This window comes from Aptenodytes patagonicus, chromosome 1 (genome assembly GCF_965638725.1).
Source record: "Aptenodytes patagonicus chromosome 1, bAptPat1.pri.cur, whole genome shotgun sequence".
Lineage (NCBI taxonomy): Eukaryota > Metazoa > Chordata > Aves > Sphenisciformes > Spheniscidae > Aptenodytes > Aptenodytes patagonicus.
Genome location: NC_134949.1, coordinates 64,900,111 through 64,922,155, shown reverse-complemented (window position 1 = coordinate 64,922,155; position 22,045 = coordinate 64,900,111). Strand labels below are relative to the sequence as shown.

The 22,045-nt window shown below is 37.9% G+C and overlaps 1 protein-coding gene across 3 annotated transcripts in view; it reads left to right on the top strand.

Annotated features, from left to right (window-relative positions):
• KDM7A (lysine demethylase 7A) overlaps positions 1-22,045 on the top strand; it is a 71,466-nt gene that overhangs the window by 7,159 nt on the left and 42,262 nt on the right. For all 3 annotated transcript variants that reach the window (XM_076340049.1, XM_076340058.1, XM_076340040.1), the window contains exon 2: positions 20,911-20,996. In XM_076340049.1, coding sequence (XP_076196164.1) covers positions 20,911-20,996 — 86 coding nt within the window. The remainder of the gene's footprint in view (positions 1-20,910; positions 20,997-22,045) is intronic.

Below are 22,045 nucleotides of genomic sequence, written 5' to 3'. Positions count from 1 at the left end.
ATCACCCTGTTAACTGCCAGTGGGCAAAATCACATTAATTTTGTTTTCATTCTTCATTTGTGGTTTCTAGCTTTTTTGTGGACAGTTTTCGTATTCATTAGCAGATTTCTTATGCTCGGTGCAGTTTTCTGTGCACTTCCTACATCATCGTTTGAAAGATCATGCGATACAGTGTCTCCATTCTGTTTACATGACGGTTTGCACAAGTTGAAGATGAACTCATACTCTTCATGTAAATATTTGTACTTTCCCTACATCATTTTAAAATAAAATACCATTGTCTCAAAAGAACTCTGAGTAAGTAGTAAAGACTTCCATGGGTACAGTGTGCATGCTTAAAAAACAGAAACATGCTCAAGTTTTATATTTGTCTCATTGCTGAAGTATGAAAATTCAGTTAACAGCATTGCTATTGCTTTATTAGCAACGTAGGAGAGAGATTTTAGTGAAATATACAGCTTTTAAAATAGCTAAGCTATTTTTCATTTGTCAGTCCTTTCTAATGTATTTTAACATTAGCTCACGAATACACAGAACTAACAATCTATGGAGTACGAATAGTCTTGAGATGTCTGCTGTATGGTGGTAATGTGGATTTATGTGGCTAGTTACATCTCCTCAGGTCAATTCTGCTTTTGAATGGAATTAATATTTAATACTGTTTTCTCCATTACTTCAGCATTAACTAAGGTAGACTTTAAAACTGGTCTTTCTTTTTGAAAATATTGAGTTAATTGTTGCTCAGGCAGGCATAAATGCTGATGTTTGCCACAAAAGCAAGAAAGCTTTTTTAAAAAAACCCTCCCACATCATTCTGTCTTAAAAGCCAACTGGAGTGAGGGTGACTGTTCTAAATTTTTAATATATTGTGGTATGAAGTCTATTTATTTTCGTTTGAAACTGTCAGCTGACATTGCAGCTAGCCTGGGAAATTCATTTCATAAATTTAATTGTGTTTGTTCCATTTACATTAATGCTTTATTCACTTAAAGGCTCTTAAAGCACTATTCATGAAAATGAGTGCAAGGAAAGGTGACTTTCTGAGAAATGAGGTCTTTGATACTGAGGGTATAGGATTGATCTGATCTGTCATTCTTGCCAGTTATCAGGCAGTATTTTCTGAACAGACTGACATTTTCCTTTTGAGATATTGATGTTTGAGGGCCAATAAACAAAGGCCAAATCGGGTAAATGAAGAACAACCAAAGAAATTGCTATGTCTTATTACCCAGTAGTACTTGTAAAACTTCCGGTTGGCTTGCCCAAGGTACAGATTTTTCATTTTGTTTCTATATCAAAAATATTTGGATCTTTTCACTAAAGGATTACATCATGCTATTGACCTGCAAAACTCAGTGTCAAGAACAAGTGGAAGTGAAATGAGGCACTGCAACTTAACGTACGGCGTTCAGGAGTACTCATGGGCAGATCTGTGAGCTGCAGCAAAGTGCCGTATGGAGCAGTCTAGGAACAGTACCAAAAGCATTAGCTGTGCTAATGTGATGTTGTGCCTAGGCAAATGTTGCCAGTCTACCTCTCAGGATAGTGTTTTCCCTTTTTATTTCATGATGGTGTGCTGTGTTGACATGCCACAGCTCAAGCCCAAACATGCTGTCCTAGGCATTTCTCTGTGCTCTATTGCTTCTGTAAGGTAAGACCAAAAGCATGTTAACAAAAATGGTGTACACATGTAGTCTGTTAAATTTCACATTAAGTTCTGACTACAGTATTTGCCTGAAGGATACATCAGTGTGGTGCAAAGGTGAGCAGCAGCTCGCTGCCTCTGATGCTGTGCCCTCCTGTGTGAATTGCTAGGACCTCTCGGGGCATCACTTTGAATCTCTTAATGCTGCAGTAAAATGTGCTGCTCTGATGTAATGAATACAGGAGAAGTAGTTTAGAATACTCTTCTTACTCTTGCTAAGAACGAACAGGGCAGCTGCAGTATTAAGTGATTGGACTAGCATCCTTGCTGAAAAGTGTCTTATTTAACTGAGTGAAAGCATGTGCCTTGGCTGTAGCTTATACTTCCAGCATGGTCAGCTGGCTTGTGCTTGAAGCATCGTGAGACTCCAGTAAGAAGGATTTAGGTATGAACTAGAGCTGGGAGTATCATTTGAGTAGATCAGCATTTTCTGAAGTGAAGATGTAACTCTTAAGTGCTTCTGCAAATGTTACCTCCTGGCTTTTATATTTTACCAGTAAGGGCAAGTTCTAATTTCATTTTGTTTTTTGGAATTGGTGTCTTGGCTAGCATCGCCAGATGAGAACGTACTGTGCGTTCTATTTCCTGGCCCTTATTTGAGTGTGGAAATAACTTTATTGGCTAATGAAAAAAACCACAAACCCTCCACTATGTAGAAGAATAAAGCTTTTTACTCCTAGTTAGTTCTGGTACTGGATACTGAATAGACTTATTACTATAAGAGAGATCAAAATCTTGTATATTGGTGAAAGGAAGGTATGACTGTTGGTGCCAGTGCTTGACCTGTTAATGTGAGGTGCCATTACCTGCTTCTTACAAAGATGCCTCACATACAAGCAGTCTTTTCCCAAAAGTGGTTTCCTTACATTAAGGAATAGATCTGAGCTATCTCTACAATCCTGTTTCTTTATTCCACGTTAGTGCTCTTGTGCCTTTTTTCTTTCCCCCCAGCATGTGAATGTCAATGCATGTCTCCACCTTAATTGGCTGAATCTTTGTCTTTCATAGGGTAGCACTGCATCTAATTCTCTTTTTTTCTTTGATGCTACACAGTCTTCAACAGCGATTTTTATATGCGGAGGAGGACAAGGAAATGAGACAAAATCATGAAAAAGTAGTAAAATGGGAAAATAAAGCTTTAGCCTTTTAAGTATGGTTGGATGATTAGTGAAATGATATTGAGCAAACGTCTTGTTTGTCTGGACTAAACTTACAGGAAACAGGCACTGGTACATTTACATCACATAGTTAAGAGTGAATTGCAACGCATTCCTTACTGCTCTTGGCGCATGTGTGCTGAGAATGGAAGTGAATGCATCCCTGCAGCATGTGATGTCAGTTCCCAATGCAAACTACGTGGAAAGTTCCCAGGGAGTTTCTTGTGGACGATATAGCAGCTCGAAGCAGGGAAGCCTCTATCTGCAGTTATCCACACCATCCCAGGGCAACACTAGTAAAATATAGGCTTTTTATAACACATTAGTAAATATTATAACACATTGGTCTATTTTTCTGTTGTATTTTTTGTACAGCTAATGGGGAGTTTGGAGACAGAAGTAGCAGGTAAATGTGTTTTATATACTGGATTGTTGGTTAACACAGTATAGTAAAATTCTGTTTCTTATAAATACCAACCTGAGGAAGCTGGACAAGTGTCTTTCCAGTGTGAATGTATGCATTGCTCTGAGCCTCTGACAAATTCATCAGCCTTCTATGAAGTTTGTGCACCATGATACTTTGGAACAAGGTTTTTGTTAGGAAATGTTCTCTATCCCTTAATATGCTTGCCAGTGTCATGTATACCCTCGTGTTTGGAAGAAAAACTGTAAATCTCTAAATGGTCATTGTTGGAAACTTACTGACTCTATGCTAAGAGGCTGGGAGTAAAGCAGATACTTCCTTTTCAAAGCTCTGTACCAGACACAAAGTAACTGAATGGGACTCCTGGTTTTCAGGTGTCTGAAAAATCAGAACTGAGATGAGGAGATTTTTCTGTTCTCATGGGGTATCTACAAAGGGAGTAAGCAGCATAGTGAAGAAGAAACAGTCTTCTGGGTGAAAAGCTGGATGGAGAGAGCACAGGAAAGTGAAGACAATACAGAAGGAAACAGATATCAAAACAAAGAATACTTGGAGAATATTAACTTGTACTGCAAGAGTCTGGAGTTTTAAATTTGAACAGTAATTTGTGGGTGAAAAAAGCCTCTGCGTGCTGCAATGACCCCACTCTGAAGTGAAGTGTGGAAGATCCATGTTCTAATGCAGCCAGTAGGCTTGCTGATGCTGATACAGATGCATGGTTGAGTTTTTGATCTGATGGAAACTACTTTGTGGTGTGCAGAAAATAAGAAGTGATGATCAACATTAATTTAAATTTAAAATGTAGCTTTCTGTGTCTTTCTCTGAATGGAATCTAACCTGAATCAGCTGCATCAAGTCCAATCTTAATTCTTGCATTTTCTGAAGATAAATACACAGTTTGAGGTTGTCTTATGTAACTCTGTGGTTTGAATTGCTGAAAGTAAAAGCTGTCTTTTTAAAGAAAGCTGACTGTGGGTCTATTTAAATTAATGTACTAGAAATTATATTGCAAGGTTGGGGAATTCTCACTCTTCAAATAGCTTCATTATTTTTTCTTAGTATTTTTAGTTTTACTTAGTTTCATAGCCAGTGCTATGTAATAGAAACAAACTGGTAAATAAACTTTTCTTCTGTAATTGAGTTGTAAGAAAATGGCTTAATACTTCACATTCTGTGAATTATTGAACTCTTTAAAGGCTCTTTAGAGATCATTGACCTCTAAATCTTTATCTAGGAAACACTCACGGTAAAGGATTGTTCTCATGTGAAGTATTTACTACTTTTTGCTAATTATTAAAGAAAAACCTTTTTGGTGCTTTCAGATTATGTTAGTAGAGGTCGTAAAGAAAAGCAAAACATTACTATCACTTTCAAACCAGAAAAGCAACAACTGTTAAGTGTTACTTGTACTCCAAAAAGTCTGGCAGGTATGAGTCAGGTTTTAGGCAAATTTAAAGTCCTCACCGGTTCCTGAAATACTTAGAGAGGGACAGTTCTGCCTTTTTTTTTTAAAGGAAAAACAGGTACATTCATAGTCAGGGGATAGACTGTTATGTTCCTGTAGGAAGCACTATTAAATCAGAAGATTAAGGAAAAGTATTAGTATGTCTTAAGACCTGTAAAAGGTTGTGCTGTAATGCATGCTCACTGTATGTATGTATTTACTAATGTCAGGAACAGGGACCAGAACTCAAGATAATCTTGTCAATGTCTGAGTGCCCTAACCAGAAGATTAAGTTTGGGTCACGTTACATGTTCTGGGCCCATAATTCTTGGATTCTTTTCTGCAGAGTAAGAGGCCCTAAGTGGGGGCGATAAAGAGTATCTCTACATAAAAAGTAACCTGGAGATGAACATTCGCTTCAGATGTGTGGGCTTGAACTCCCACATACTGAATAAACACTGCTGCCATCTCACTGGGAAAAACAAAATAACTTCTCCCTTCCCCAGTCCCAAGATAAAACTGTTTTTTAGTGCCTGGTACTTTGAAAGTATGGCAGCTGTGCTTGCCTTCTGGCTTAGATGTCAGGGAACGTGGCGCATGCTGGCTGGGTGCGCAGGGCGAGCAGAATAGACAGTGCTTTTGGAATATTCAGGTCAAGTGGTGAGGTGCCAGGTGAGTGTAGGTACCTCTGTGGTTAGCTGTCCTTCTGAATTTAGGTAGGCTTTAGGGGCCAGCATCCTTACTTGCACATTGCCCTAATACCCTTATATAGAGGTATCCTTTTTTTTGTGTGTTTTTGCAATCTCTCCCTCATTCTTCTCTACTCTGGATTTGAAAGTAGTTGTTCCTTACAACTGTTCATTCCAAGGCTGCATCCTGTTGTACTTGCTATTTTAACTAATCCACTTAGTACCAACTGATGTGGAAGTAAAGTCCTCTGGTAGTCTTACTTTTGGTTTAAACCAGATTTATAACAGTGCAGTGATAGACCCACATTAATCTAGAAAAATTTGATTTAATAAATAACTTTCACAGAACTACTGAGGTTGGAAGGGATCTCTTAAGATCACCTAGTCTAACCCCCCTGCTCAGGCAGGGTCAGCTAGAGCAGACTGATCAGAACTGTGTCCAGTTGGGTTCTGAATATCTCCACCACATGGAGACTCGGCAACCTCTCTGGGCAACCTCTTCCAATGTTTGATTGCTCTAGCAACTGAAAAATAAATAAATACATAATTTTTCTACCTTGTGTTCAGGTGGAATTTCATATGCTTTAATCTGTGTACATTGCCTTTGTACACTGCCCTGTCACTGGGCAGTACTGAGAAAAGTCTGCCACCTTTCCCCTCCCATCAAGGGAATTTATACACATCGATATTGGCACACATTGATAAAATCCCCCTGTGCTTTCTCTTCTCCAGGCTGAAGGGTCGCAGCTCTCTCAGCCTCTCCTCATCTGAAGGATGCTTTAGTCACTTAATCATGTGAGTGGCACTTAGCTGGACTCACTCCAGTACATCCATGTCCCTTCTGGGGATCCCAGAACTGGACCCAGCACTCCAGGTGTGGCCTCACCAGTGCTGAGTAGAGGGGAAAGATCACCTCCCTCGACCTTTTGGCAATGCTTTTCCTAATGAAGCCCAGGAAGCTGTTGGCTGCCTTTGCCGTGAGGTTGCATTGCTGGCTCATGATCAGCTGCTTGTCCACCAGGGCTACGAGGTCCTTCTTTTGCAGTGCTGCATTCCAGCTGGTTGGCCTCCAGCGTGTAATGGTGCGGACGCACTTGCAGACAAAGCCTAAGACCTTTAATAATGTGTACTTTCACTCTTGAATTGCAAAGATAATTTACTTAGTTTATATGAAAACATTTTCATATAATCACTTCTTGTAGTATTGACACCCAAAATAAAACACTTGGATGTGTTGCTCTTTGGCAGACTTCCTGTCTTCTCTCATAGAAACAATTAAGCAAAATTTGAGTCAGAAATTTTCTCCTGAGGAATTAATTTTGTGATTTTCACAATAAGTGAACCACAATGTCTCCTGTAATTTTTACAGGAATGGTAAATGTCTGTACTCATTTTCAGGGGACCTTTTGCAGTAGGTCCTCTGCTTCCTGCTTCATACTTTTCTTGTGCATTTCTTTGAGCTTTCTTGTTCTAGTGTTATTGGTGTTTTGCCCACTATGAAGAAGGTGGTGTTGTAAGAGCTATATATACATACACTAGTGATACATAGATAAAATCTTTTTTTCCCCCCATCTAAAAACTGTGGAGCTGAGTAGCACAGACTGTGAAGTAAAGATTACCTCCAAAAGTGTTTGTGTGTAAAATCTAGAATAAAAGATGTGGATTTGTGCTTTTGCAAATAATTTAGATGACTCTAGATAGCTTATGATAGAGTTAAAACTGGTTTCGGTAACCTGGATCTGAACTTTTTAGAGTTTTAGATTAAAATCAGTATGTCAAATTATATCCAGAATAAAAATAATTGATGCAGATAAAATTCAATCTTAGTGCTGATGTAACTCAACCCCCAAACTCTATTTAGCTTTGTTCTGTGCTATTTGAAGTTCCCACGTGGTGTGAAAATTACTGTGCTCCATTAATTTCATCTGAATAGGATTGAACAGTTAGATTTCTGTAGATGGAATAATGTGTAAAAGTAACTTCTTGGTATGTTATGGACTGCATGGATGCAGTTTTGGCCAGTATGCCCCTCTGGGCTTCTATAAGCAGCTGAGAATCCAATAAAGAACTCTAAATTATAGGCATTATCTAGTTGATTGAAGGAGCTTATTCTACTTACTGCTCTGCCAGCCAGCCAATGTAACATCTGATATTTAAACTCATTATCTGTGTATCTGAAACAGTTTGCTTGTATCATAGCTTAAATAGAAGTTAATGTAATCAGCTACTCCATCTGCGTTTGAAATGAGGATGGTGAGCTAGAGATGATGAGCCAGTTTGCTCTCAAATTTCTTCAAAAATGAAGCGTCTGTCTCTACTTGCTATTGACTGCAAGTCTATTTGCCATATAAAAGTAAGGTATTTCAAAGCTAAAGGAGCCATCATGTATTATTTTATGTTGTGCTTAGAAGATGCAGAAATTATTCTGCTTATTAAAAAGCTTACTAAAAAGTTCTTAGCAACGTCTGGAAAATATTGTAGACTGGAGGGGGAATTACACAGTTGAGAAGCAGAGGAGTTTAAAAAATGTCTTTGTGGTTTTTTGGGTTTTTTGTTTGTTTCTTTCTTCTTAAAGGAGGAGAACTATTTAATCAGTTGAATTTTGAAGGCAATAAAAGAATCATTTCAGGTACAGCTGCAGAGACTCTGAATGCTACTGTGAGTGTTAAGGCTACTTAGTAGGCAGCTCCAGGAGGTCTTTAAAACCAATCTAGTTCAGAAATTTTTAAACCAGTTAGGTGATACACTGTGTTTGGTGTAAGGAGCCGGTTAAAAGGTGTGTAAAGCAGGCTGAAGCCAAGTTTGCTCTTGCTGCAGGCTGTAAAAGCAGCAAATCAGTCATATAGTAACCCAGTAATAAGGGATTTGCAGCAATGGAGTCTTAAGGTTGTGCTAATACTGGTTACTGGTGCTAGAACGTGGGAGACAGAAAAGGGTATTGCCTAATGTTGTTAGCAGAAAGTCATATTTTCAAATCATGCCTGACATCATTTTCCAATGAAGGGGCACAGTTTAAAAACAATCATTAGCTTCCTAATGAATTCCTTCAGGCTAGGAAGCCATTGTGGGTTTGTTACTGCTCACCTCCAAACCTTTTTTTTGTCACTGTGCTTGAGAACAAGATCTGATAGTGTCTACTGACAGTATTACTCAGGATGTCAAAAGCTTTGCAGACTATGCATTGCATAACATAACACAGTACTGATAGTACTTGTCATGCTTCATGATCTTTTTAAACAGCTCATCTTCATTAGGCAACCTGATCTTTGTAAACAGCTCATCTTTATTAGGCAACCGGAATAACCAGCTAGTATTCTCTCTGTAGGAGGCTGCAGTCCATGCCCTTTGTTGATGAAGAGCAGTCAACACTTCTAGCTGTTGAGAAGGAAGCGGAACTGCTGAAGACATACCGACAAATTCCCAAATGAATTAAAATCTGCTTTTAATATACAGTGCAGATCACCTAAAAGAGGTGGTTAGCCTGACATCTAATACTGAAGAGATCTGGTTGTTACATAAGAATATTATATTCAATAATATAATTTGTTCAGCTTGGAGAAGAGAAGGCTGAGGGGTGACCTCATCACAGTCTGCAACTTCCTCATGGCGGGCAGTGGAGGGGGAGCTGCTGATCTCCTCTCTCTGGTGACCAGCGACAGGGCATCAGGAAATGGAATGAAGCTGCATCAGGGGAAGTTCAGATCGGACATTAGGAAAAGGTTCCTCACTGAGAGGGTGGTCAGTCACTGGAACAGGCTCCCCAGCGAAGTGTCACAGCACCAAGCCTGTCAGAGTTCAAGGAGCGTCTGGATGATGCTCTTAGTCATATGGTTTAGTTTTAGGTAGTCCTGTGAGGAGCAGGGAGTTGGACTCGATGATCCTTTTGGGTCCCTTGCAACTTGAGATATTCTATAAATGGTTTTTTGTGAGATTTGGGTGTAGTTAATTCTGGAATTCAAGAACTGCTGTGAGTGAATATGCAAGAACCATTAGTGAGTTTTTTCCACTCGATCTTTAAAAAATGAACCCCAAACATTAAGTCTTGTTGTCTCCCAACAAGTGCTCATAAAGTGGTATTTCTTTTATTAAGAGCAGGTAGGTATCTTCATGCTTCAGAATGGTCATCACGTTTCTCTCAAACTAGTAGGTGGGAATCTAGTTGAAAATTTGTCCTCCTGATTTTGTCCTGCTTTATGGAAAGCCATGTTTGATGTGGTTTAGAAATGTGGCTTTCAAACTGTTTGGGTTACTTGTTTGTTTTTCTGATCTGTTGTAGTTACTGCTGTACTTCAGTGAATTATTGGAAAGAGTGTTTTGTAGGCAAATAACATATTGGTAGTGGCATAAAGTCATACCTCTGGCTGGTACTTGCCTCAGCTACTCTTGTAGCTGGAGCTACAGACAACTGGTCTCAAGGAACTGGTAAAACTAAACACTTCATCAAAGAAAAATTGGGATACCTAAAGGCAGTCAGACTTAAGACCATCTTAAATGCTGTGCTATCTAAAAACCCTTGCTTCGCTTGCAGCATCTGGTGCCAATATATGCATCTTTTGGACTTAGTAACGTCTTTTTTGATGTTGTGCAGGCTATATAATTAATTTCTAGGAAGTTTTTCAGATGCAGGGAGGGATGTTCCCTGCAATCTAGTTGGTAAGCTATTGGCAATTTATCTGTTATATCGGAGTAGTTCTGAGTATTAGAGAATAACGAGAGTGAAGTTCAACACTGACTGGGTCTAGCGACTTCCATCGCCAAAAGGGGCAAGTCCTACTTCTCATATCCCTCTCTCCAGGTTACATAGTTCCACTCCCTCTCATGGATTGGCTCTGATAGTTGTCCCAGCTGTGCTGTAAGCTAACTTGATAAACAGGCGGAAAACTGGTTAGGTTAGCTTTTGTCAGATAAGTGAGTGAAAACAGGTTGCCTTGTAACCAGGCAAGTACCAGGGCCATTGCATGGAAGGGGAATGGGAGTGCTTGCTTGGAAGGGAATGAGTAACCTGCCTCTTCCAGTGGCTGCAAGCTGTTAGATCAATGCAAGCTGTATCATGTCGTTGCTTCCTAAGATTTGTTGGTCATTTTGGATTGAACCTCAGTTTCTCTTCATAGGCTGTTCGTGATTCAGGTGATATTTCTCTTCTTTCCTCCCCTTCCAATGCCCTTTCTCTTAGAAACAAATAACTAGTATGTCTGCTCTGTGTACAAAAGGCCCTTGCTACCTAATAGGAAACTTTGCACTGGAACTGAAATTTGTGTTGATTGTGGTCAAAGGACTTGGGATGCCAGTAATTCTTAAAACCACATCATACGCAATGTTTCATTAAGGTGGCTAGAGACAGAGTGATAATTAACAGGAGTCTGTGTGCAAGTTGGCGCTGAGGAAGATTAAGGCAAAAAACTAAGAATGTAAAAGTTTAGTCAAGGAAACGTGTGTAGACAATATATAACAAAAAAAAAAAGCTTATTTAAATTTCATTTTTTATGTCTTCATTCAGGAAAAGGGGAGGCCTTAGCCTGCTGTGTTACCGTTGTCATAGTTGCTTTATTCCTGAATGAGTGAAGGTTTAATTAACTTGTCTACTGACTTTCCTTTTCCACCCTCTTGTTATCTCTATAGTAGTAGAGCTTAGCCTATTTCTTCCTTTTTCTGTTAGGGAAATAATGGTAGCAATTTTGGGTAGTAGTTTGTTCTCAAGTAGAATACAACCACACACAGGCCCTCTGTTAAGATGTCTGTTTCAAGAGAGCTATGGCAGCTGTATTAAATGGGTTGAAGATTTTGTGGTTTGGTGTATTTTTCTTTTTTTTCTTTTCCTAGAATCGAGACAGAGTGTTGGTTCTGCCTTTAAAACCTCTGTGGTTTGAAGGTGTTATTTTAAAGTGCCTTTTTTTTCTTTTTTTTTTTTTCCTTGGTTGTAAGGTTTTGGGGTTTTTGGTGGTGTGTGGTTGTCCCCGTCCCCCGTTCCCCCCCCCCCCCCCCCCCCCTTATTTGTAAGCACAATTATAATAGAATAACCCTGTCTGGGAATTGAAATAAGGCAAATTATGTAAATAAGATGCAGTTACCTGTCAGGGGCTTTTACTAGGTTCTGGAATATCTTAGGGGGGAAGAGGTGAACTTTCGTTGGCTTGGAGTCTTGAGGAGATAAAAATACATAATGAAAAAACTTTCTTAAAGACCTAGAAAACCTTTGTTGTCAGTGTATAGGTAGACAGTTAATTTTTGTCTTCTTTCTTGCCCTTCCAATGCCCTCTCTCTTTGAACCAAATAATTAATATGTGTGGTGTTCTTTGTGTGTAAGGCCTGTGCTACCTAATAGGAAACCAAAGCTGTTACAGACTTTGCATTATAACCAGAACTAAAATTAATGTTGACTGTGGTCAGATAAATTGTGACTCCAGTATTCCTAGAATTACTTGAAATCCAATGTTAATCCTTTTTCCTGCATCAGTTGTGGGAAGGACAGGATAGCTCTCATTTATTTCAACATGCTTCTAGCAGTTGCAACTCTGCTAAGACACAGTACCTAAAGTAAGATTGGACTATTGTTTCTCCTTTTCTTTGGTGTGTCAGTCTGGCCACACTGGGAAAATTAATGGAGAAAGATGGGAGTCTGAACTGCTACAGAGAATCTTTCTGAATTCCTGAGTTGAATGCTTTGCTTTTTATGTGAAGGGTTGTACTGATTACTGGTTTTAAAGTGCTAAAAAAATTTCCTTCAGGTCAGATTGATGTACATTTCCTTCCTTCCTCCCTTCCCTCCCTTCCTCCCTCCCTCCCTTATGTTTTGATTCACTTGCTGGTGTCATCCTGGTTTATCTCATCTAATTGGTTTCACACTGAAATAAGGCCTTCAACGAGCACTGCTGCTTTTAAAATGCCTTTTCTCTCTGCTGTCACTGACATGCTGTTTAGTTTTGAGTTCTGTTGTAGTTTTCTTAAATGTTATTTTTCTGATCTTCTTGAGGCAGCTTATTTTGCTAAAATCCACACTGAAAGATCTAGGCTCCTTCAGACCTTCACTTCTGTAAAACAATGATTTTAAAAGGACAGGGACAAAAATTAATTGTAAATACTCTTTTAAAGCAACTTGATGCAATCAGTCTGGTTGGGAAGAGTAAGTAGAAATCTCTGTTGGCATAGGAAGGAGGGAGAAATTGGGTATGTGCTTAATAGATGATACTAAACAGAAGGAATATGTCAGAAGTACTTTGGTGATGTGAACTTGGCCTTGTCAGGGAATCATCATTAGGAAAAGTACTTCTCTCATAAAACTGCTACATGTAATCCATGATGGTTGATGCTATCATGAATCAAGCTGGACTGTGTGTCTCTTCCTAGCAGTCTTACATTGTAGTGAAAAGGTTGTTTGCCTTCAGTGTGTATTTTTGCCTGTAAAGCTCTTTGGATTTCCTGAGCATGTACGTCTTTTGACTGCAGTTTGAACAGTCATTTTACTTAAATTCCTAATAGTTACATGAAATAATTGTATAGAAAATCACCTCTTCACACAATCTTTTCATAAACATAGATGATGAGAAGTAAGATTATGCTGATTATACCAAATATTCAGTTGTCAAAGTATTTTGTAAAAGTAATGGCCCTTTCTCTCTTAACTTCGTTCTAGCAATTTCAGTAAATTGAACTAATTGTACTTAAAATCCAGGTCTTGGGGAAAAAAGCATGTGTTCAGTTTCAAAAACATATCAACTCATTTTCAGACTGGACTGGAATTACGGGATGGAAGAATCAGTGTACAAATAACGTATGTCAGTGTTGTTTCCTGGAGATTTTAAGTACCATGGTGATTACGTTGAATAGACAGCTACATTCCTAAATGTACGCAAAGGATGTAGGTGAAGGTTTTGTTGTATCTGTAACTGAACCTACATCGTTACGTAACTTGATAGCTTTACTCCATTGGTCATAATTTTCCTGTTAAGTTTCTTCTTTTCAGAATCCATTCTGTGGAGTTGAGCTCTCTTTGACAAGATGTCATGTACTGATTTTATTTATTTTAGCCTCTGTGCTTTGAGGGAGTGAAAAGCACTGTTAGTTGAGAGAGAAGGTATGTATACTGATTTTCTTTCTCAATGGAAGAATGTGCATGAGTATTGCCATTAAAAGTGTCTTCTGCAAGGACAGCACTAGTATAGCTATCAAACGTTAAATTTTGTATCTGGAGGTCTGGGAAGTCAGAGCCTTTGGAAGGCCCTTTTGAAATCAAAATAGATCATATATCTGTCTGCATGTTTGTGTTACTGCAATACCTCATTTCAGAGAAATATTACATAATTTAGAAGCAATAGGGTTCAATTACATTAGGGAAGTCTAAACCTCTGTAACGAACATTTACATTTTTAGTGTGCAATGTGATGCTTAATCTAACGTAGACTAAGATCTAGCATGACTTTGGAAGTGTCAGAACAGATGCCTCTGAGCAATCAAAGGCCAGAGTTCTACGTGTATTACGGCATGCAGCATTGTTGTTATTGGGATTCTTATGTGTGTTGTAAGATCATGCAATATTGAATAAGTTAGTGTACTTTGAGGTATTTTGAGAGTTGGCCTTACATGTCATTTCTCTGTCCTTAAGAACTGGGTTGCTGGAATGTATGTGAGTGAATATGTACCAAAACTATGCTATTGGGCCGACATGCATATATTTTATACAGATCTAAAAAATGTATTAATTTTTTTTCTGGAGCAAATTGGTAGCTCTGAGAGAGGGGAATATTTGCTACAGATAACCATTATTCTGTTTTTCTATTTTTTTAAATTATTTTTAAAAAGTGTATTTATGCATGCTATTTGAGTTGTGTTTATATCAGTCATTCCTTTTTAAAAGGTATTTTGTTTTGGAAAGTGAATATGGCAAAAACAAAAGCTCAGATATTTTTATGTTGGGTATCTTTTCCTGTAATTTATTCTAAGGCAGTATGGTTCTATATCTAGCGTATAGAAGTTTGTCACTTCCTTAAAATTATTTAATTGCCAAAGTAAATCCTTGTAAGCCTAAAATTACTAGTATTGTGATTCCAGAATTGTTACCAGGCTTATCCTGGTAAGAGTAAGAGATAGCTGGTGGTTCCTTGCACTTTCCCGTGTTGCTTTGTGTTTTTTGGTTAGTTTTATTACTTTGGTGTAAATGCATGCATTTTGAAGAGAGGGGGAAAAAAAATCTAGCTGGCACTTGAGGTTCAGGTTTTTAAAGCTCACTACATGTATTTTAAGTTTTAGACTCTCCTTCAAATAAACTTCATTTTTTAGCAATTTTTGTGCTACGGGATAGTATGTAGTCTGTCAACAGTATTGTCACGCTATGACTTTGTCTTTCTATTCCTAATTAAGTATTTTAATATTGTCCCTGAATGAGTGACAGATGAGGCTATGTGGTTGTGGCAGTGACATCTTTAGTACTTCTGTCATTTTAACCTGTAGATATTGCTGACTAGGCATCCTTTTCTCACTTGGAAAAAATAGGCTTGAATTAAATGACTAACCAGAGTTCCTTAAAATTTGCCAAATTGTTTTCCTACCCCATGCTTTTCTTTGCATTCTTGGGATGGGGTAGGAGAAGCTGTTATTTGCATAACTTGCAAGCTTGCTAATTAATTTTGACAATAAATGCAATGGTATTTTGGGTTTTGTTATGCTCAAACAGATTAGGACTGAAAGTAGCAACTGCAGACCTTGTTACAGGTAAACTGAAAAGTTTACTATCATACTTGCTTACTCCTTACAGAGTTATTTGCTCAGTATATTAATAGAAATATCTCTCATCTGTGATGATTTGAAATTCAGTAATAAGGCCTGATACTATAAAAGGCAAGTGTCAGTCTCTTTCTATATATGTGTATATTGTTGGTATAGAATTGCTAAACAGACATCTCTTTCCTATTGTTTAGCAATCATTTTTAGAAAGACAAAATAGTGTAGAGATGAAAGAACAGAATATTTTCAGATATCATGTCTTGAAAATAACATTAAGTTAGAGATTTAGTGAATAACTGCATATAACTGTAACATATAACATTTTATTTATTTCTCATTTATAGGAATCTTACTGCTAGGGTTTCTAAAGCCTATCTGAAAAAGTGGGTTGAGTGGTGATTAATTTTTTCCTTTGGATCAGCTTGTTGAACTGACTTGTCATGTGGCTGCCTGATGGTTTAGATCTAGTGAGAGAAACAATGGAAGTCCATGGTCAGACAGTTGGAGGAAGGAGGGTGGGACCTTCTTTTCAGCAGCAACAACTACAGTTGTTGCTACTACACTCAGTTTAATATGATGTGAAACTGTACTCTGCGGTAGTAACTTCAGTTTTTGGACAATTAAGACTCCTTTTACTAATGAATCTTTGCTGCCTCTAGAATTTACTTACTCCTTTCCTCATCCCTGTTAAGAAACAGTAGGGACTCACTACCTATATATTTTCTCAGCTGTTCTGTGGATAACTGGAAATTGAGAAAGGATTTTGGGGATCTGCTCTGTCAGATGGTGGGCGGGAGTTAATAGGAAACATGCCTATACCCCTAGTAATCGTCTATAGCCCTGTATTCCTAGTAACAGGGAACATGCTCTAATACCCCTAGTATTTTTCTGCTGTTCCAGGATTTTTGTTAATCTCTTCCTACTGGATGTCAAGACGTGTGCTTTTTTCCCCTCCTTCTACTGGATAAAACCTGCAGTGCTCTGTGAGGCAAGGAAAGGTTGTGGGTGCTGATGCAAGGGTGGACTTGAAGAGGATGTGCCGAGTTCTTGTTCAGAAATAGGATAGTAGAGAAAGAACATTACCCATAGTGTTTATTCAGGGAGAATATAGGGGGATCTTATAAAATTACTGAAAATTACATTTTCCAGCTTGGAAAAGATGCAAGGTATTGTGCCTGATTAAACATGCTAGCAAGAGTCCTGAACCTGCATTTTTGCTGCAATGACAGCAAAAAAGTCAGACTGTTCAGGTCAGACTGTGGAAAACCAAGAGGTCTTTGGGCCTGAACTTTGTGTGTCCCAAGAAGAAAGTAAGAGACTTAAAACAACTTTGGCTCAATTTTGAGCTGTAAATTAATATCTAATTGTAAAAAAAAAATCTATCTAAAAATAACTATTGAAGAAGAAGTAGACGTTCCAGTGATGGCCTCATTTCATCATCTGCATGGGTACAAAGTGTCACACTGGTGTTGAGAGAAGTGGAAGCTACTGTGGGAAACTTCATAAGAAGTACAGTTGCATCTAGAAAGAAAGGTCTGTTAGATTGTTTTCCACGTGCTTCTGAAAGAAGTGAAAAAGGAGCTTACGGAATTGAAGTGATGGGGGAAAGGAACAGAAGTTGGAATCCAAGAGGATGGTGTCCTGTGTACGACCCAGCTTCTTGACAAATTAACTCATTTTTTCCATGTTGAGGATAATCCATCTTGTTTTCTGCAGTCCTTTTATTAGATAGAGAATTGCTTACATCTCTCAATTTTCAAGATTTATATTTTCAGTATGCCTTGTATACATGAAATCTCAGAAATTTCCTAGTAGGAATATCTTGCTGACAGTTGATAATCTGGCCTGTTAGTCTTTTCAGCTGTGACAATTAAGTTGGGAAAATGGGCATCCAAACTTTACTCATATCTTGACTTTTGTAGTGCTATGTGTGTAATCATTCCCTTTTATACTTGGAATTTCATATAATGGTAGAGTATATACACTACTTGTTTTGATAAGATAAAATAGCTTTTCAAGTAGTTGTATCCCTTTAAGGACACTGAAAATAAGGCCTTGAATCAAGAGTGCTTTGGATTTTTTTCTTAAACCAGGATTCTTTCAGTCACACCAACAGAGGCAGTTAAGCAATCTCTAAAATGTTGTGGTTGTGCTTGATAACATCAGAAGCAGGGACGAGAAAAGCCAGACTGGATGGAGAGCAAGCAGGTATTAGATTTAGAAAGTGCAGCAGCCTGTGTGGTGACTGACGTGGATCCAATACTTGTTCACAACATCGTGCTGCTGTAGGAGAGAAGTGCCACGTGCCTTGGGTGGCTTAGTATGTACAACCATGCAGTCTTCAGGGATAATGCTTCCTGTAAATGTTTTGGACTTTTGCAAACTCCTTGTACAAGGCATTCCAGCATAATTGTGAAACAGTTGTTGAATCTGTCATACCAAATTATCTGTACTCATCTCTTAAATTCTAAATTAATAGCAGTACTGCAGTAGAGAACAGGCTGTGCAGGAATTTCTCCCCCCACCCTGTGAAAGAAGCCTTATTTTTCCTTTACAGAAAAGCAGAGGTCCATTGGTTCAGATATATGAGGCAGTCCTCTTCTGATTGTTTTTCATTTACACTTGCTCCTTTTACATAGCTACAAATATAATAATCAAATGGAAAGTTGAGACTAAATCAAAAACTTTCACCTTATAGTGAGACTTAAGTCTGGAGAATTGGTTCCTCAAACTTTGAGTAGCAAGGGATTTCTTCCGTTGCCAGGGACGGGTATGTTCTTGTATGTGAAAAAAACTTAGCACTTCTCCCCCCCCCCCCGATTCTTCTACTACCCCTTGCTGACCTTGCTTGATACTAGACACCTTGGGGAAGTTACGAGGGTCTGACCACTCAGAGACTGATATTATGGAGTCCTATTTTTAACTAAATTTTTCTACCTCGCTACTGCTTCTAGAACCATTTCAAGTAAAATTGGACCTGTTCAGGCCTTCCACCTTCATGAACAGATTTGGAGATGTATTTCTGCATAGTCTCTTACAGTTGTTTTTTTAATTATTATTATATTTTATTTTGTAATACTGTAAACTTTTCACCATTCCTGAGGATTAGTCTACAGTGTCCCTGCAGGAGATGAGCAATTCAGAAACTAGGTAATATATACTAAAGACATTTCAACCCAAATGGATGGCGAGGTGAAAGATAATAATGATATTTCATTCAGGAAAACATCAGTGGATTGGGAGTATTACTGTGTTAGAGTATGTTAATGCTTTCCAGGCTCTCTGCTACCTCTTGGTGACCTTGCTTTGATGCTTGAGGTCTGAAGTTGCACTTAACCACAGTAATTGATTGCTTGCTAGTAGCCAGAATGATTAATGTCACATTCATCTGTGTACGTTGGAGAAAGGGACTCAGGGAAGTGACTTGTAATGGTGCTGTATGTGATTGATACGCTCTGTGGCATCCTTGGCAATGCTTGTTCTTGCAGGTGCTGGCACCTCATTTGCCCTTTGCATCACTCGGGTATCTGCTACTAGATTCACTTCCAGTATCTCCCAGTTAGTGTTTTGCCTTTCCAGTTATTTCTGAGTTTAGAGCATAAATAGTAGACCGAAAATGTTTTCTTTCTGTATTGAATGGCTATTCCAGCTATTCTAATACCATTCCAGTGTCACTGGCTGTCTCTGTACATAAAGTCCCATATGCCTTTATGAAAGGTTATGGAATTAATCAAGTCACAGAAAGTGTTTAGTACTTAACATAATTTCTGCTTTATTTTCAGGCTATCCGTACCGTTCTGTAAGAGACAATAAAATTAACATTCTTAAACAGAATATGACAAACAATTGTCAAAGCTTGAAGGTATTTTTACTATACTTTGACGCAAAGTTCTTACTGTTAGTCAGCAAGGTAATCTGTTTGTGGTGATGATGAATGTATCAGATAAACACCAAGAAAAAGGAAAGGGAGTGAAGTTTTCCTGTGGAGCACTGCGTTTCATTGAATAATTGTGCAAACTTGATCAAGATACAGTCCAACATAAATCCCTTTAGCTGTTCAAAAATCCAAAATTTAGCTAAAATAATGGGATTCCTAAGGATGTATAAAACCAGCCTTCTCATTTGGGGCTTTTAGAGTGTACATTTTAAAACAGTTTTCTTACAATACATAGAATTATGAGTCACTCATCTATTCTATAAAAAGAGAGAGAACACAAGCAGAAGGAAATGGGACATGCATTTTTCAAGACTGCTTCTGCCTTCCTTTTTGTTTATGTCAGCTGAATTTTCATGTTATAACAATTCCTGTAGTTGTGGTCTTAAAACAGATACTAAACATTGCAAGAATTGTGATGAACTGTGGCAGCTGAGTTTTGTATTTAGATTTTAAAATAGTATGTATATAAAAAAAGCTATATAATTTCTGAATTTCATGTGGTATGTAGTGAATGGAGAAGTAGAACAACCAGCTGAATCTGTTTACAGAGAATCCAGAATGGTGTAGTTCTCCTTGATAGTTACATGGGAGGTGCTCTTCAGTTTCAGATTTGATTTGCTCATTGGTGCGCTTTGAATGCTAGACTATTTAGTATATTGTTTTGGCAGCATGTACTGACACTGGAGCGTGTCAGCAGTTTTGGCACTAGGCTGCTAGGGAAAAGACTTCTTGTAGCTGGGTCGTTTCAAAGCTTTAGTGTTTAAGCTGTCATTACACTTTCGATATGAAACGGGTTACCTGAATGGAGTAGTGTTCAAGTTCTCGTGTTACTAGAATGCATTGAATATAAATACCTAATTTTGGTGTAAACGTTCAGTGTTGTAGTCTTGCTTCTGTATTATAAAGTCAGCAATTTTATAAGTGTCAATGAACTTCTGAGAGAAAGAACTTTGCCAGGATTCAAATTCTACCAGCAAGTAGGGATTGCTTTTTTTTTCCCCGAGAACTTTGTGCGAAAGCACATCTTCTCCAATTAACCTCTAGTGTTTCAACTTCTAAGAAAATGTACTTCATTTTGGCTTTAAAATTGTGTTATTTGGATATACAGCAGTGTAGATGTTTTGTCATGACTGTTGTCAAAGATCTTCAACTTTAATCCCACTTTGAATGTTTTATCTGAGAAAAAACGTGCACCGGGAAAACATTACAACTCTCAAGTGCTCTTTGAAATACTTGTTGCTATTTTAAAACAAAAACACTGCTACAGAGTGATTTGTGTGGTCGTGTGTGTAATTTACATAGCTAGTACTAGTACTGTAATTTCAGGAAGAATATGAAAGTGTTCTTCATTGATTTGTCTTGGGGGGTAGGAGTCAGTTATGTGGTTTTTGCAGGGAAAAAAAAAAGGAAAAACCAAGAAAAAATCCGTGATGGCTACTATAAATTGACAGCACATAGACTTCAGAATTTTTTTGAAATCATAACTTTTATAAGGAAAATTGCTTGAATGATTTTGCATAAACTGTTTCCTGTAATTAGAATCAAAGCTTTTTGGGGGGATGAGGGGTAATGGTATATAATGTGGACTCATTTTTAAAGAAATTTGATTCTTGTTTCCTTTTTATGACTTTTTTTTTAAAAAATGGCATTCTTTGTTCAGTGATAAATTATTACTCAAAATTTGTGGGGCAACCCAGTAGTTGAGATGATTTGGTATCTCATTACGATTTTGTAGACTAAGCATGTTCTGGTAAAGACTTAAGATTTAATCATTTTTTTAGCTTGAAAAATAAGTCTTGCATGTATTCTCATTAACATTTTAAAAATACTATTCCAGCTGCGTTGGGGTAGAGGAGCACCATGCTGTTGACATTGATCTATACCATTGTCCCAACTGTGCAATTCTTCATGGGCCTTCTCTAAGTAAGTATGGGTTGTTCAAATTTTATTTTACACTTTCAGTCTGTTTTCTCTCCATGTACAATTGAAAAAGACTGTTCAGAAGAACATTCAAGATGAGTTTGATTATTTAGGAGGTACTGGTTCTACATGACTAACTCTGAGCTGATAAAAAAACCCACAAAACAAAACAAACCGTCCTGAAAGGTTCCTTGATCTGGAGATGCAGATAGAATAAAATAAAAACAAACACTATGGATTAGAGAAATCAAAGTGCACAGAACTAGAAGAAAACAATCTGGACTTGACAGAGAGTGAGAGAATGAAAATTAGGGAATCATTGTTAAAAATAAAAGGAAAATCCAAAAGATGGCTTAAGGTTCCTATATTTTAATCATCAAAATTCTAATACATAGGAAGGCAACTTTGAGAAAATGTAGGAGTTAGCTGTGTTACCTTTCTTGATGACTCTAGGCTGTATGCCACAACAGTCCAGTGAAATCTGAGAGTATGAACTTCCTGTGGGTTTTGTTTTATTTTTTTCTATTTATGTCCTTGAGAGTTACACAGCTCTGAATTTCAGGTTTCTGATTTATAAACAAGTTTCCACCAAGCTCCTCATGCAATTTTATGAGTTGCCAGAAGAGACTGTGAAACAGAGCAGCAAGAGAGACCTGTTCTTTGGTTCTCCTTTCAGTAGATAAATTTGCTGTAGAGATCTGCAGTGGAAAGCTGGTAACACTGCAATTCTGAAGAAAACAGTTTTTGTCTTTCTGTAACTACTGAAAGGATACTGCTTTATCCAACTGCCTAGATTTTTCCCCATGACTTCTGTTCTCAAAAGGAGACAATGTAAAAATGAATTTCACCTTTCCAACAATTAATTAAGTTTCTATGTTCAGACCTGAAAAGTGTTTACATGCACTGCGTGTCTTTAACCTCCATGCACTAAGTCATGGTCATTTGTGTTTTCTAATGTGATTTTTTTTTTTTCCCCCCCTTGAAGATCACGTAATGATTTATAGTCAGCAGTGACTTAAGATCTAGAATCTTTTCAAAGCCAAATTTACCAT